Source organism: Vitis riparia, chromosome 9 (genome assembly GCF_004353265.1).
Source record: "Vitis riparia cultivar Riparia Gloire de Montpellier isolate 1030 chromosome 9, EGFV_Vit.rip_1.0, whole genome shotgun sequence".
In the NCBI taxonomy this organism is placed as follows: Eukaryota; Viridiplantae; Streptophyta; class Magnoliopsida; order Vitales; family Vitaceae; genus Vitis; species Vitis riparia.
The window spans coordinates 13,810,278-13,824,304 of record NC_048439.1 but is presented as its reverse complement, the minus strand read 5'-3'; the positions used below and the strand labels follow the sequence as shown (position 1 = coordinate 13,824,304).

Genomic DNA, 14,027 nt, shown 5'->3' with positions numbered 1-14,027 from the left:
TTTGAGACATCTTAAAATACGATATGCAACTTTCATATGTTCCTCATTTGGATTGTTCATGAATTGGCTAACTGTTCTAACCAAAAAAAGAATGTTTGGTCTTGTGTGAGATAGATAGATGAGTTGTCCCACATGTCTTTGATATCTCCCTTTATCCATTAGAGCGTTTCCTTTGATTGTTCCTAGTTTAGTAATGTAGTCTATAGGTGTGTCTATAGGTTTACAACCAAGCATCATAGTCTGCTTTAGCAAGTCTAGGACATACTTATGTTGGGAGATTGCAATACCCATTTTTGAACTAGCAATTTCCATCCCAAGAAAATATTTAAGATTCCCCAGGTCTTTAATTTCAAACTCATGAGTAAGAAAACACTTGAGCTTGCCTGTTTCTTCTACATGATCTCCATTCAAGATTATGTCATCCACATAAACAATGATAATGACAATTCTTCTCTTAGTAGTGTGTTTTTCAAATAGAGTGTGGTTAGGCTAACATTGGGAGTAACTAATCCTCTTTATGTCCTTGGTGAAACGATCAAACCAAGTTCAAGCAGATTGCTTGAGACCATATAGGGGTTTTTTTTTAGTCTACAAACTTTGTTAATGCTTGTCTGTCTCAAGACCTGAAGGAATTTCCATGTACACTTCTTCTAAGTCATAATTGGGGAAGACTTTCTTGATGTCTAGTTGATGAAGAGGCCAATCTCAATTAATAGCTAACAACAACAAAACAAGAATTGTGTTCAATTTGATAGCTAGAACAAAGGTTTTTTGGTAGTTAATTCTATAGGACTGCATAAATCCCTTATCAATTTCTCGACCTTTGTACCTGTCAACACTCCCATTTGCTTTGTACTTAGACTGTGAAGATCCACTTACTCCTTATTGGATTCTTTCCTTCTAGAAGTTCAGCAAGCTCCCATGTCCCACTCTTTTTAAGAGCTCAGATTTTTTCCTCAATGGTTGCCTTCCATTCAGGTATTTGTAGGGATTCCTGGATATTGTTGGGAATCCGAATATCTGTAAGACTAGTAACAAAAGCCCAATAACCTGGCGACAAACTCTTATAAGAGATAAAGTTATAAATCAGATTTGTGTAAGATCTTACTCCTTTTGGCAATTGGCAAATTGAGTTCATCATCTTCCAACTCATTAGGATTAGAATCAATGTTACTTGAGTGTATCTCTTTTGGAACCAAATTTGGTTTAGTTTCATGTACTAGTCTAGGATGTGTTCGTTGCTTTATATCTTCTTAAGACTTTTTTATTTCCCTTGAGTGGACAATGAACTCATTGCTATTGACAGCCTGAGATTGGTTTGGGCGAAGAGGAGTACTTGGTTTGGTGTCTATGGATTCAATAGTTTGGAGTGAGACACTTAGAGTAGGAGAGATAGTGTTAGAGTTGTGAACAATAATAGATTCAAGTGTTTGAGGTTCGGTCATAGTTTCTGTTTCCCAAAACTGGTATTCTTGAATTCTATTTTTCTCCTGAATTTTGGTTTTGGAGTAATAAGACTGATTTTCAAAGAATGTCACATCCATGAAGGTGTAGAACCTTTTTGTGATGGGAGAGTAACACTTAAAGCCTTTCTAGTTTAGAGAGTATCCTAGGAAAATACACTTATTGGCATTGGGATCAAGCTTACTTTGATGCTTTTGGGAAATGTGAACAAAGGCTGAGCAACCAAATACCTTTGGTGAAATGGAGGAAATGGGCCGAGTCCTAGGTTATGATCTGAGAAAGACCCAAACTAGTTTACCTAGTTGTGTAACTGGAATTTTACAGTAGACATATTTAATTCAAGTAGTCTCCCAAATCCCATCATTTTCAAAGAGGATAAGAAAAATTCTAATCCATGTTGTGGCAGGTTTTTGGTATGTCTAATTTGTACACAAGCCTCACCTTAGAGCTCTTCAGTCTATGATCAATTCCTGCAACTATAACCTACTGGAGCAGCATCAGGAATTTGCCTTCCATCTACATACACATTTTGAGACCTTCCAGTCTCTTCATGTATCAGCAAGAATTTCAGTCAATAGCTTATAGAGACCTTTCTTCAACTAATGGCTCTAAAATTCCTATTATCCTTTACTCCACCTTTCTTCAATACAATAACCAAAAGAGTAGCATTTAAATCTCTGCTCAGATGATCCAGCAGCAGGAACCTCCCTCATAAAATTCATCATAGCCCCCTTAATAATGCCTTCATTATGTTCAAATAATGCAAAAGAAAATCCGTCTAGGCTAGGAGCTTTGTTTTTTTTTTTTGATAGGTCATCTAGGCTAGGAGCCTTACCCCCACTAGAGTGTGCATGGCATCTGAAGCATCCTCTTCACTAAAAGCCTTCTCATGGTTGACAATCCTCTGCACCAGTGTGGTAGGAATAGAAATTTCTGACACTTTAGCTTTGTAGTCTTTTAAAGCTATGAGAGAGAGAGAGAGAGAGAGAGAGAGGGAGAGTGCGAGGGGGAGGGCGACGACGACGAGGCGAAACCGAACAGGAAAAGGCAGAAGTTCGGGGTGGAATCGAAAATCTTTGAGATAGAGGCGGAGAGGAGAAGGGGTAAAACCCTTATCTTCATTGTGGAAAGCAAGAAAGGGGTCTCCTCTTGGGTTAGATTGGGGCCGGCAAGTGTCGGATCGTTTCTGGAAGGGTTGGACCAGTGTATAAAGGATCGGAAAATCGACAGGTGGGAGAAGGGATGGAAGGAAAAGGGGAGAAGGTATTCTATGGTGAGGGAAGTGAACAAGGCGGGAAGTTTTATCAGGCTAGGAGTCGTAGACGAGGAGGAGAAAAGGTTCAGTATCTGCATCCCGAGAGGAAGAGGGGGAAGAGAGGGATGGACAGTTATGGCGAAAGTGGTACGGAACCTGTATTCAAAGATAGACAATGGGGAGGCAAAAAGGGACGAGCCCACATTTGAAAGAACGATTCCTGGAAAGGGGGAAAGATGGGGGGGAAGGAACAGCAGCGGGATTAGGGTGGAGCTCAAGGGAGTGGAGATCTGCAGAAATGTGGATCGTCTGGGTCATTGTTTGATTGGAAAATGGAATCATAAAATAGCAGGAGGAGGGGACTTGGAGAGGATGGGGTGGCTAATGGCGAGTGCTTGGGGTTTAAAAGGGAAACTAGGGTTGGCTTGGCTGAATGAGGGTCAAGCCCTTTTGGAGTTCGAAAAGGCGGCAGAAGCTAGGAATACCTTCGCCAATGGAGCCAGACTGGTAGGAGGGATTCACGTCGGGTTGAAGCTGTGGAGCCCGTACTTCGGGTGTTTGGAAGAAGAGGTAGTAGAAGAGGAAGTCTGGGTGAGGATAAAAGGTTTGCCGCTGTCGCTATGGGTACCAGATATCTTGCGGAGAGTGGGAGATGAGTGCGGGGGCTTTATAGCCATGGACGACTCGACGGAAAAAATGGAAGAGCTCCGGTGGGCGAGGATTCTGGTGAAGGTGAAGAGAGGCGTGCTTCCAAGCTGGCTAGAGATTGAAGTAGGAGAAACCACATACCAACTGCCGATGTGGTGGGAAGTCACGCCACTGATCAGAAAAAAGACGAAGGTGTGTCGGAAAGCAAACGGATGTGAGGAAGGGGATGACGGAGACTCACGCGCTGGCCGGAGCGTGGAGGAGAGGGGCAGCGATGGTCTCGAGGCCCTGCCACAGTCAGACGAAGGGTTGGTAGGGCAGACGGATGGGACGGGCAGGGTCGTGTCGGTGGGCAGGATCCAGTTCGGGTCGGTGCTTCGGGCGTCAGAGGATGGGGCGGATGTTGGGTCGAATCCGATTGGGATTAATGAATCCATTGTGGGCCTTAGGAGGGATGGGAAGCCTAGCCCACTTTCCATACCTGGGCCAAAAGTAGATTGTAGAGGTGGGCTTGGGCCGACGGGCAAAACGCAAGGCCCAAAAGGAAAGGAAAAAGTTGTAGAGGAAATTTCTGGGCCGCGTCTTGGGTCTCCTATGGATCAAAGAGATTACAGTGGGCCGTCCTCGAGTGGGCTACAAAAGAAAGGGGCTCAGCGAGGGGGGCCAACAGGAAAGAAGAAAATAGGCCCGAAGGGGAGCAACCCAATTTTAGCCCCGGTGGAGGCCTTGGTGCAAGATGGGCCTTTTGGTGAAGCCAGTTTCGAGTTAGATTTTCTAAGTGCAATGGTGATGGAAGTGGGGATCGATCAGAAGGCAAATCCCTTCGAGGCACTGGCAGATAGTGTTCTCCAGATTGAAGCTTCGAGGTATGAGGCCTTATCATCTTTAGGGGGTTTGGGGGTCTCCGGTAACTCTTCTTCTTCTTCTTTATTTTCTCTTGGTCGGACTCCAGAGGGGGAGTTCTTTGACCATGCTGGGAAAGGTAGGGAGAATTGTCAAAATGGAAGTGATTCGCAAAGGCAGGATGCAGCTGGCACCAGGGTGATTGGAAATGATTGCTGGGATTTGGTTGAATTCAGAGGCCCCTTGGCATCGACAAGGGAACAGGAGGGGGAGGCTTCTCAGTACGAGAATCAAGAAGCTAGGGGGGATGAGGACTTAGAATGGCAAGAAAGTAGCCTAGTGCGTTTTAGCCAATTCCTGGGCTTTTCGACTGATGGCCTGGAAAAGGAGATCTTAAATTTCCTGACTAAAATCAGGAAAAGAAGGGAAAAGATTTATAGTAAAGGTTTATTGGAAAAGTCGAGGTTTGAAAGAGAGCTGAAGAGGCTAGAATGCTCAGTGAATTATGAGGGGGATGGTAAAAAGAAGGGCCCTAGTCAGGGTAAAGGGGTGCAGATGATGGTTGTTTAATGAACCTCAAACTGTTAAGTTGGAATGTGAGGGGGGTGAACGATAGCATGAAAAGGAAGGTTATTAAATCGGTTCTTAGGAAGCAGAAAGTGGATCTCTTTTGTATTCAGGAGACAAAATTCCAGAATATGACTGATAGGGTGGTGAGAAGTCTAGGGACGGGTAGATTTCTAGATTGGAAGGCTCTGAATGCGTGTGGTTCGGCTGGGGGTATCCTGGTCTGTTGGGACAAAAGAGTTCTGGATTTGATGGAGTGGGAGGTGGGTCAGTTCTCCTTATCTTGTAGATTCAGGACAATGGAGAATGGGGTGATTTGGGCCTTTACGGGGGTTTATGGCCCTTTTACTAGGCTTGAAAGGGAGTGGCTGTGGGAAGAAGTAGGGGCAATAAGAGGAATCTGGGAGGGGCCTTGGTGCCTTGGTGGTGATTTTAACATTACCCTGTCTCAAGGAGAGAGGAGCAGGCAAGGGAGAACAACTTCAGCTATGAGGAGGTTTGCAGAAGTTATTGATGACCTTGGCCTTGTGGATTTACAGCTGCAAGGGGGCGATTTTACATGGACTGGGGGTCTGAATAGTATGTCTAGGGCTCGGTTAGATAGGTTTCTGGTCTCTCCTTGCTGGCTTGACCAGTTCAGTAGGGTGAGCCAGAGGAGACTCTCCAGGCCGATTTCGGACCATTTTCCTGTGTTGCTTGAGGGGGGTAGCTGGAGGAGAGGGCCTGCCCCCTTCAGGTTCGAAAATATGTGGTTCAAAGTTGAGGGGTTTATGGACTTAGTCCGGAGTTGGTGGCGGGAGATAGAGGTCAGTGGTAGTGCCAGTTTCAGACTATCGGCAAAGCTGAAGGAGCTGAAGCAGAAACTTAAAGTTTGGAATTGGGAGGAGTTTGGCAATTTGGGAAGGAATAAGGAGGTTGCGATTCAGCAAGTGGAGTATTGGGACAGGGTGGAGGATGAAAGAAGTTTGTCAATGGAAGAGTTAGATTGCAAGAAGAAAGCCAAGGAGGATTATGCTAAGTGGGCTGACCTGGAAGAAACTCATTGGAGGCAGGTGTCTAGGGAGCTTTGGTTGAGGGCAGGCGATAGGAATACAGGATTTTTCCACCGAATGGCATCTGCCCATAGGAGGGTTAATCATATGGACAGAATTAAAATTAATGGGATTAGACTGACAGAGGAGCGGGAAATCAGAGAGGGGATTGCAAATGCCTTTGAGCAGCAATTTGCTGAAAGTTCGGGGTGGAAGGCGGACATTGGTAACCTTCCTTTTAGTCAAATTTCTGTGCAAGAGGCAGATTTGTTGGAGGCTCCTTTTACTGAAGGTGAAGTCCAGTCAGCCCTGATGGAAATGAATGGGGATAAGGCCCCAGGTCCTGATGGGTTCTCTGTTTTCTTTTGGCAAAGGTGTTGGGATTTTGTCAAGGAGGAAATTATGGAGATGTTTAAGGAGTTCCATGACCAGAATAAGTTCCTCAAAAGCATTAACAACACTTTTCTGGTGCTGATCCCTAAGAAAGGTGGAGCAGAGGAGTTAGGAGAATTTAGGCCCATCAGTCTTGTGGGGGGTCTTTATAAGCTTTTGGCAAAGGTGCTGGCCAACAGGCTTAAGAAAGTCATAGATAAAGTCATATCCCAAGATCAGAACGCGTTTGTTAAAGGAAGGCAGATTCTTGATGCGTCCCTAATAGCAAACGAGGTGATTGATAACTGGAAAAAGAAGGGGGACAAGGGGGTGATCTGTAAGCTAGACATAGAGAAAGCCTATGATAGCATTAATTGGCGCTTCCTACTGAAAGTCATGGAAAAAATGGGATTTGGTGCTAAGTGGCTGAGGTGGATGTGGTGGTGTATATCCACAGCCAAGTTTTCAGTTATGGTGAATGGTTCACCAGCTGGTTTCTTCCCGAGTGCCAAAGGGTTGAGGCAAGGGGACCCTTTATCCCCCTACCTTTTTGTTATGGGGATGGAAGTTTTAAGCATCCTGATTAGAAGGGCTATGGAGGGGGGATTCATCTCAGGGTGCAAAATTCAGTGTAATAGAGGGTGGGCTGTCCACATTGCTCATCTACTATTCGCTGATGACACCATTGTCTTTTGTGAGGCAAAAAAGGAATATTTAACGAATCTGAATTGGATTTTGTTTTGGTTTGAAGCCGCGTCCGGTCTAAGAATTAATTTGGCTAAAAGTGAGATAATTCCCGTAGGGGAGGTGCAGAGGGTAGAGGAGCTGGCTGTGGAGTTAGGGTGCAAGGTGGGGCAGCTTCCATCCGTGTATTTGGGGCTGCCTCTAGGGGTGCCCAACAAGGCTGTTTATGGGTGGGATGGGGTTGAAGAGAAAATGAGAAGGAGACTTGCTCTTTGGAAGAGTCAGTATATTTCAAAAGGTGGGAGAATAACCCTGATTAAAAGCGCAATGAGCAGCATGCCAGTGTACCAGATGTCGCTTTTCCGCATGCCCATTTCTGTGGCAAAAAGGTTAGAAAGACTGCAAAGAAACTTTTTATGGGGGGGGGGATCCACGGAGAGGAAAACTCACTTGGTTAAATGGGATGTAGTGTGTGGGGACAAGAAGAATGGGGGGTTGGGAATTAGGAAGGTTACTATCATGAATAAAGCGCTTCTTGGCAAGTGGATTTGGAGATTCGCTTCGGTTAAGGAAGCTCTTTGGAAGCAAATGCTGGTGGCTAAGTATGGTCAGGAGGGGTATGGTTGGAGGACCAAAAAGGCTGTGGGTGCGTGTGGCGTGGGGGTGTGGAAAGAGATTTTAAAGGAAGCTGGTTGGTGTTGGGATAAAATGGGGCTCAAAGTGGGGAAGGGGAATCAAATCAGTTTCTGGACTGATGTGTGGTGCGGGGATGTAGCGCTGTCACAAAGATTCCCGCATCTCTACAACTTGGCAGCCAACAGAATTGTGAGGGTTGGAGACATGTGGGACCAGAATGTTGGGATAGGAGGTTGGAATTTGTGTTTTATAAGAGATTTTAATGATTGGGAGGTGGAGTTGGTGGGTGAGCTGCTTCAAGCGTTAAAAGGCATCAGGATAACTAGGGAGGATGACTCGGTCTTGTGGAAAGGAGGGGGAAATGGTCAGTTTAGAGTGAAGGATGCGTACAGCTGGTTGGACAGGGCTTTGGATGTCAACTTTCCAAAAAATCAGATTTGGATGGGAAGGGTTCCAACTAAAATCATGTTCTTTGCGTGGGAAGCGACTTGGGGAAAGATTTTGACCCTTGATAGGCTCCAAAAGAGAGGGTGGCAGCTTCCGAATAGGTGTTTTTTGTGTGCTTGTGAAGCGGAAAGTGTGGATCACTTACTTATACATTGTATAGTGGCTAGAGTTCTTTGGGACTTTGTGTTGGGTTTGGTTGGGGTCAAGTGGGTGTTCCCAAATACTGTAAAGGAGGTTCTTTTTAGTTGGGGGGGGATTTATGTGGGGAAAAAAAGGCAAAAATTCTGGAAAGCTATCCCTCTATTCATCTTTTGGATGGTGTGGAAAGAAAGGAACAGATTAGCCTTTAGGGGGGGGGAATTAGCAATTCAGAGGTTTAAAAATTCTTTTGTATGTAATTTGTGGGGATGGGCTAAATTGTACATGGAAGAGAAACCGCTCTCCCTTTTAGATTTCCTGGAGTGGTTGGCCTCCAGTTGAGGGGTGGTTTGTTTTTTGCTTTTTGCTTGTTTAGGGCTTTGCTGCCTGGTATACTCCCTGTATACATTGGGGTTTCTTTCCCCTTTTAATGAATTGTGTTTGCTTATCAAAAAAAAAAAAAATCCTCTGCACCAGTGTGCTTGAACATGTTAACTCAAGACTAGGTTCCTACCCCTGGATTCAAATATGATTGCTGGAAGAAAGATTGTACTGATCTCATGACATTTGTCTGATAAATACACCCCATTATCAGTAATCCCAATGTGTAATGCATTTTTTATTTTGTTGAGTTATTTTGTGATGATTCGGCCTTTAGCTACTCAGATGTTTCAGTTCGCTAAGTTTGAAAAGTCCAAAGAGCGCAGACTAGCAATACAGACAATACAGACGTGGTGATCAGTTGGACCTTTGATTAATTAACATCTCTTTTTTTGATTGACCTCCTCTTTTCTTTATTCTTTAATCCACAGGAGGTCAAATTCAGATTGCTGTTCAAGTTAGTGAAGTTAGTTCAGTGTAATTCCAACTAACAAAAACGGAATCACGCTCTGTAGGATTTGAACCTACGACATTGGGTTTTGGAGACCCACGTTCTACCAAACTGAACTAAGAGCGTTTTCTTATCACAATAGATAAGACTATAAAGAAAAGGATTCTTTTTGTAACTCAACTCCAACACATCTTGTATGCATATACTATTATAGTATCATAAAATGAAAAATTATGTATATCCAATTTTAATTGATCTCAATTGATTCTTCGTTACTGCTCACTGGAGGTTTTTAACTCGGAGGAGCATCAAATTAGTTCCTACAGGAACACTTTTACTATTTTTGTCATGCTACGTGATACATATTAACCAAGGTGCTGGTACATATGCAGGGTTTATTAACCAATGAAACAAGGTGCCTAAGATGTGAAACAGTCACAGCAAGGGATGAAACATTCTTAGATTTAAGCCTTGATATTGAGCAGAACAGTTCAATTACAAGCTGCCTCAAAAATTTCAGTTCTACAGAAACTTTAAATGCTGAGGATAAATTCTTTTGTGACAAGTGCTGCAGGTAGTTGTCTTGTGCTTCTTTCATATATAATTTTGATTTGTTCTGGCATCATGGATCATACTGCTGTCTAATTGGAAATCATGTCCAATGATTGTCTATTATTGGGATCTTTTAAAGATCAGGTTTATTTTGTCAAGGATCAGGGGTTTGTGCAGATTTTTTTATTGGTCCAAAATGTATAACCTGTAGAATATGAGGCCTTCTTATAGCATTCTTAGTGATTTGAATATTAGTAAATGTGTCTTTTCAAGGTTAGGCTTTCTTTTAAAAAGGGAGAATGGTTTATACAGAAGTGCTTTTGGATTTTGACAATTTGTGTTAGAAGAGAATGATTTCTCTTTCTTTTATTATTTTCCTAACAATTTCCTAAGTTTTTTCTTGTTCCATTGCTTTAGTGCCAAAGCAATGGATGAAGTTAGTCTTGCCAGTTAAAGAGCTCAAGATATATAAGCGTTAGAGTTGTTTGCATTAGAGAGGTAATACTTGAGCAGCTGATGTGAGTTGGTTGATCCTCAAACTGTACCCTTGGAGCAAGAACCACAGCTTCTTTTGTAACTCATCCAATATTTAAACAACTTGATGCTGGTCAAGCAAATTAGGCCGTGTCCATCTTAGGGAGTGAATGATTTCGATGAAGACGTACCTGAAAAACTTATGGAATGGCCGGTTAAAGCTCCGGAGAGTCATCCTATACTGATTTTGAATTGAAGATTGATGTTCTTGATTTTAATGAACTTCTAATTCTTGAGGAACTTTCAGATTAAAAGAAAAAATCTAATTCTTGAAGAATTTCTTGACTAGGTGTGGTACAGCTTGGTGGTATCAAGCATTTGAAAAGGGAAATTAACCTGATTTTGTGGTTGAGAGAAGATCCAAGAATGGGGTGAAAAGCTTTTCCATCATATGATAATGTGGAGACTCATTTTCAAAATTTCATAATCATCTTTACAAGGATAATTTTTGGATAATTTTCTAATAGAGTACAGGGATTAATTTATCACCTTTCAGCTATAAATTTCTTATAAATGGATTATTAGACAGCTTCTCATTACAGCAACAGTCTTAAGGGGCTGATTCAAGATGAGACTTCCTTACATACTCTTTTTGTTGGTGAAGGATGAATACTTGATGGAGGTAAAGCATGGGAGAAGCTTATTTTATGATATGATTAAAGGTCAAACAAATATTGGAACTTGAAAAAATAGTGGTTGCATAGTCCAAATGCAATAGAGAAGGATGTGGGCATAATGAGTGTCCACAATGGAATTCTATGTTTCTAACATGCAAGCTGTGAGTATTCTAATTGAAAAAGAATAAAAAGAAAAGAAGATTCTGATCATAAAGATCAAAAAGACGAGAAGGAAGTGATAGTGGGGTCAGATGATGTCATGATAAAAATTAACTATTTAGTAGTCAATTATCATTCACTGTTGAAAAAAAAGGTTGAAAAAGCCAACAGATGATCTTCCATTATTTTTTGGACCTTTTTTCTCATTGAGTGGTGGAATTTGCAAAATGGTAATTGATAATAGTAGGTGCAGAAGATTGAAATTAGGAAAGATGTTATTCTAAATAGAGAATTAAACAATCTTGTAATCAAAGGGATTTCGTTGTACCTAAGTTAGGAAAGTCCCTAATTTGGGTTCTAAGATTTTTGTGTGTGTGTGTATATATATATATATGTATATGTGTCTCTGTACATAAGAATTAAGAAGAAGAATTTTCAACCTTTTATTCTTCAATCTCTCTTCTACATGGTATCAAAGTTTAGTGTCAGTACATGCTCCAAATGACCCTCCCCATAAGCTTATATAGGGGGTGGGAAGCTTTTGGAGACTTTTAGAGCCACATACACTTCGCCATTGGTGGGAAGAGTGTGGAAGGTTCTAGAGATGGCTAGAGACACCCACACTTCTCTACATTAAGGTGGAAGGCATGGGAAGAGTCTAAGCCATTCTAAAGAGTTCTAGAGGTCTCATGTATACACTTGTACATAGGCTTGTACATAGACTTATGTAGAAGTTTTTAGAATATTCTTGATTTGTAAGGAACCATCCAAGATTATCGCCAATGCTTTTAAGACGTTGTTGTCTAACCTGGGGGAATGGAGACCTTCTGTATCTGGGCTGCAGTTTGAGATGTTAGAGCCTTTGAACGTTAGTGCATTGGAGTCTCCTTTTATGGAAGAGGAGGTGTTTGACGCCCTAGTGGGCTGTAATGGGGATAAAGCCCCGGGGCCAAATGGATTCTCTATGGCCTTTTGGCTTTTTGCTTGGGATTTCGTGAAGGCTGATGTGATGAGCTTCTTTAAGGAGTTTTACGAAAATGGCAAATTTGTTAAAAGCCTAAATGCAACATTTATGGTCTTAATTCCAAAAAAAGCAGGGGCTGAAGCTTTAGGGGATTATAGGCCTATAAGCTTGGTGGGAAGCTTGTACAAGTGGCTGGCCAAGGTATTAGCCAATAGGCTAAAAAAAGTGGTTGGAAAGGTGGTCTCCAAAGCTCAAGGGGCGTTTGTGGAAGGTAGACAAATTCTAGATGCAGTGTTGATAGCCAATGAAGTCATTGATTCGACCCTTAAGAATAATGAGAGCGGCATTTTGTGCAAATTGGATATAGAGAAGGCGTATGATAAAGTGGATTGGAATTTTATTCTCACAATCATGAAGAAAATGGGCTTTGGGGAGAAATGGATTCGGTGGATTCGGTGGTGCATATCCACTGCAAGCTTCTCAGTGATGATCAATGGAACCCCTACGGGCTATTTTCAAAGCTCCAGGGGTTTGAGGCAGGGCGATCCCCTTTCCCCCTACCTCTTTGTCATTGCTATGGAGGTCTTTAGTGTTTTCATTAAAAGGGCAATAGAGGGAGATTTTTTATCTGGTTGTAGGGTAAAAGGTTGGAGCAAAGAAGGGGTCCTAATTTCCCACTTCTTGTTTGCTGATGATACATTGGTGTTTTGTAAACCTTCACAAGATCAGTTGACTTACCTCAGTTGGCTTCTCATGTGGTTTGAGGCTGCTTCAGGATTGAGGATAAACTTGGAAAAAAGTGAATTAATTCCAATAGGGAGGGTGGAGAGTATGGATGATCTTGCTGAGGAGTTTGGTTGTAGTCTGGGTAGTCTTCCAACCACCTATTTGGGGATGCCCCTGGGTGCTCCTTTTAAGTCAGTCACAGTTTGGGATGGAGTGGAAGAGCGCTTCCGAAGAAGGTTAACTATGTGGAAGAGACAATACTTGTCCAAGGGAGGAAGGGCGACTCTCATTCGTAGTACTTTATCGAATTTACCCATCTATTTAATGTCATTGTTATGCTTACCAAGCTCAGTTAGACGAAGATTAGAGAAAATCCAAAGGGATTTCCTATGGGGTGGGGGCAATCTGGAACATAAGCCCCACTTAGTAAGATGGGAGTTGGTGTGTTTAAGCAAGGCGAAAGGAGGCTTGGGGGTCAAAAGCCTTTCCCTCCTTAACAAGACTCTTCTTGCTAAGTGGAATTGGCGTTTCGCAAATGAGAGAGAGGCTTTGTGGAATCAAGTGATTAGAGGGAAGTATGGAGAAGCTAGAGGGGGATGGTGCTCGCGGGAAGTGAGAGAGGCTCATGGTTTGGGTTTGTGGAAAGGAATTAGGGCGGATTGGAAGTTGGTGAGTGATAGGATGGCTTTCATAGTTGGTAATGGGAGAAGGGTGAGCTTCTGGAGGGATAGATGGTGTGGGGAGTCTCCTCTGTGTATGACCTTTCCCTCTCTTTTTGCTTTGACGGTTGAGAAGGAAGCGTGGGTGGCAAATATATGGGATCCCTTGGCTGAGGGGGGTTGGGGGGGTTGGAACCCCTGTTTTTTAAGAGTGTTCAATGACTGGGAGGTTGAGGAGGCGGAAAGATTTGTGGAGAGGATTCAGAGTAAAAGAGTTATTGAGGATGTGGAGGATACGGTATCTTGGACTGAAACCAAGAGCGGTAAATTCTCGGTCAAGTCTCTTTACATAGCTCTTGAAGCGGGTGGTTCATCTTTGTTTCCTTCAAGCTTTATATGGAATGCGAATGTGCAGCCCAAGATTAGTTTCTTCGCATGGGAGGCCACGTGGGGCAAAGCTTTAACATTGGATCTAGTCCAGAAAAGAGGATGGGCCTTGGCAAATAGATGTTTTATGTGTCTTGAGAAAGAGGAGACCATAAACCACCTCCTTCTTCATTGTTCCAGGCCGAGGGCGTTATGGGATCTTCTCTTTGCCTTATTTGGGGTGTCTTGGGTTTTGCCCTTTTCAGTTAGAGAGACCCTTCTGAGTTGGAATGGTTTTTTCATGGGCAAAAATCGCAAGAAGGTGTGGAGAGCTGCTCCTCTTCATATTTTTTGGACGGTTTGGAAGGAGAGGAATCGTTTGGCTTTCAAGGATGAATCGGTGTCAATTCAAAGATTGAAACAATCTTTTAGTCTTACTTTATGGGCTGAGGCTAAGTTGTTCATAGACGATTGCCCCCTAACTATAGCTAACTTTATTGATTGTTTGGGTTCTAAGTAGGCTTGTGGCAATA

General features: G+C 42.8%; 1 protein-coding gene and 1 non-coding gene across 2 annotated transcripts in view; one reads left to right on the top strand and one right to left on the bottom strand.

Moving 5' to 3' along the window:
• Window positions 1-14,027, top strand: part of LOC117922616 (ubiquitin carboxyl-terminal hydrolase 4-like) — a 52,518-nt gene that overhangs the window by 26,494 nt on the left and 11,997 nt on the right. The window contains exon 5 of the mRNA XM_034840782.1: window positions 9,310-9,491. Coding sequence (XP_034696673.1) covers window positions 9,310-9,491 — 182 coding nt within the window. The remainder of the gene's footprint in view (window positions 1-9,309; window positions 9,492-14,027) is intronic.
• TRNAW-CCA lies at window positions 8,970-9,043 on the bottom strand. Its single transcript has one exon. It is a non-coding gene; the product is annotated as a tRNA-Trp (tRNA).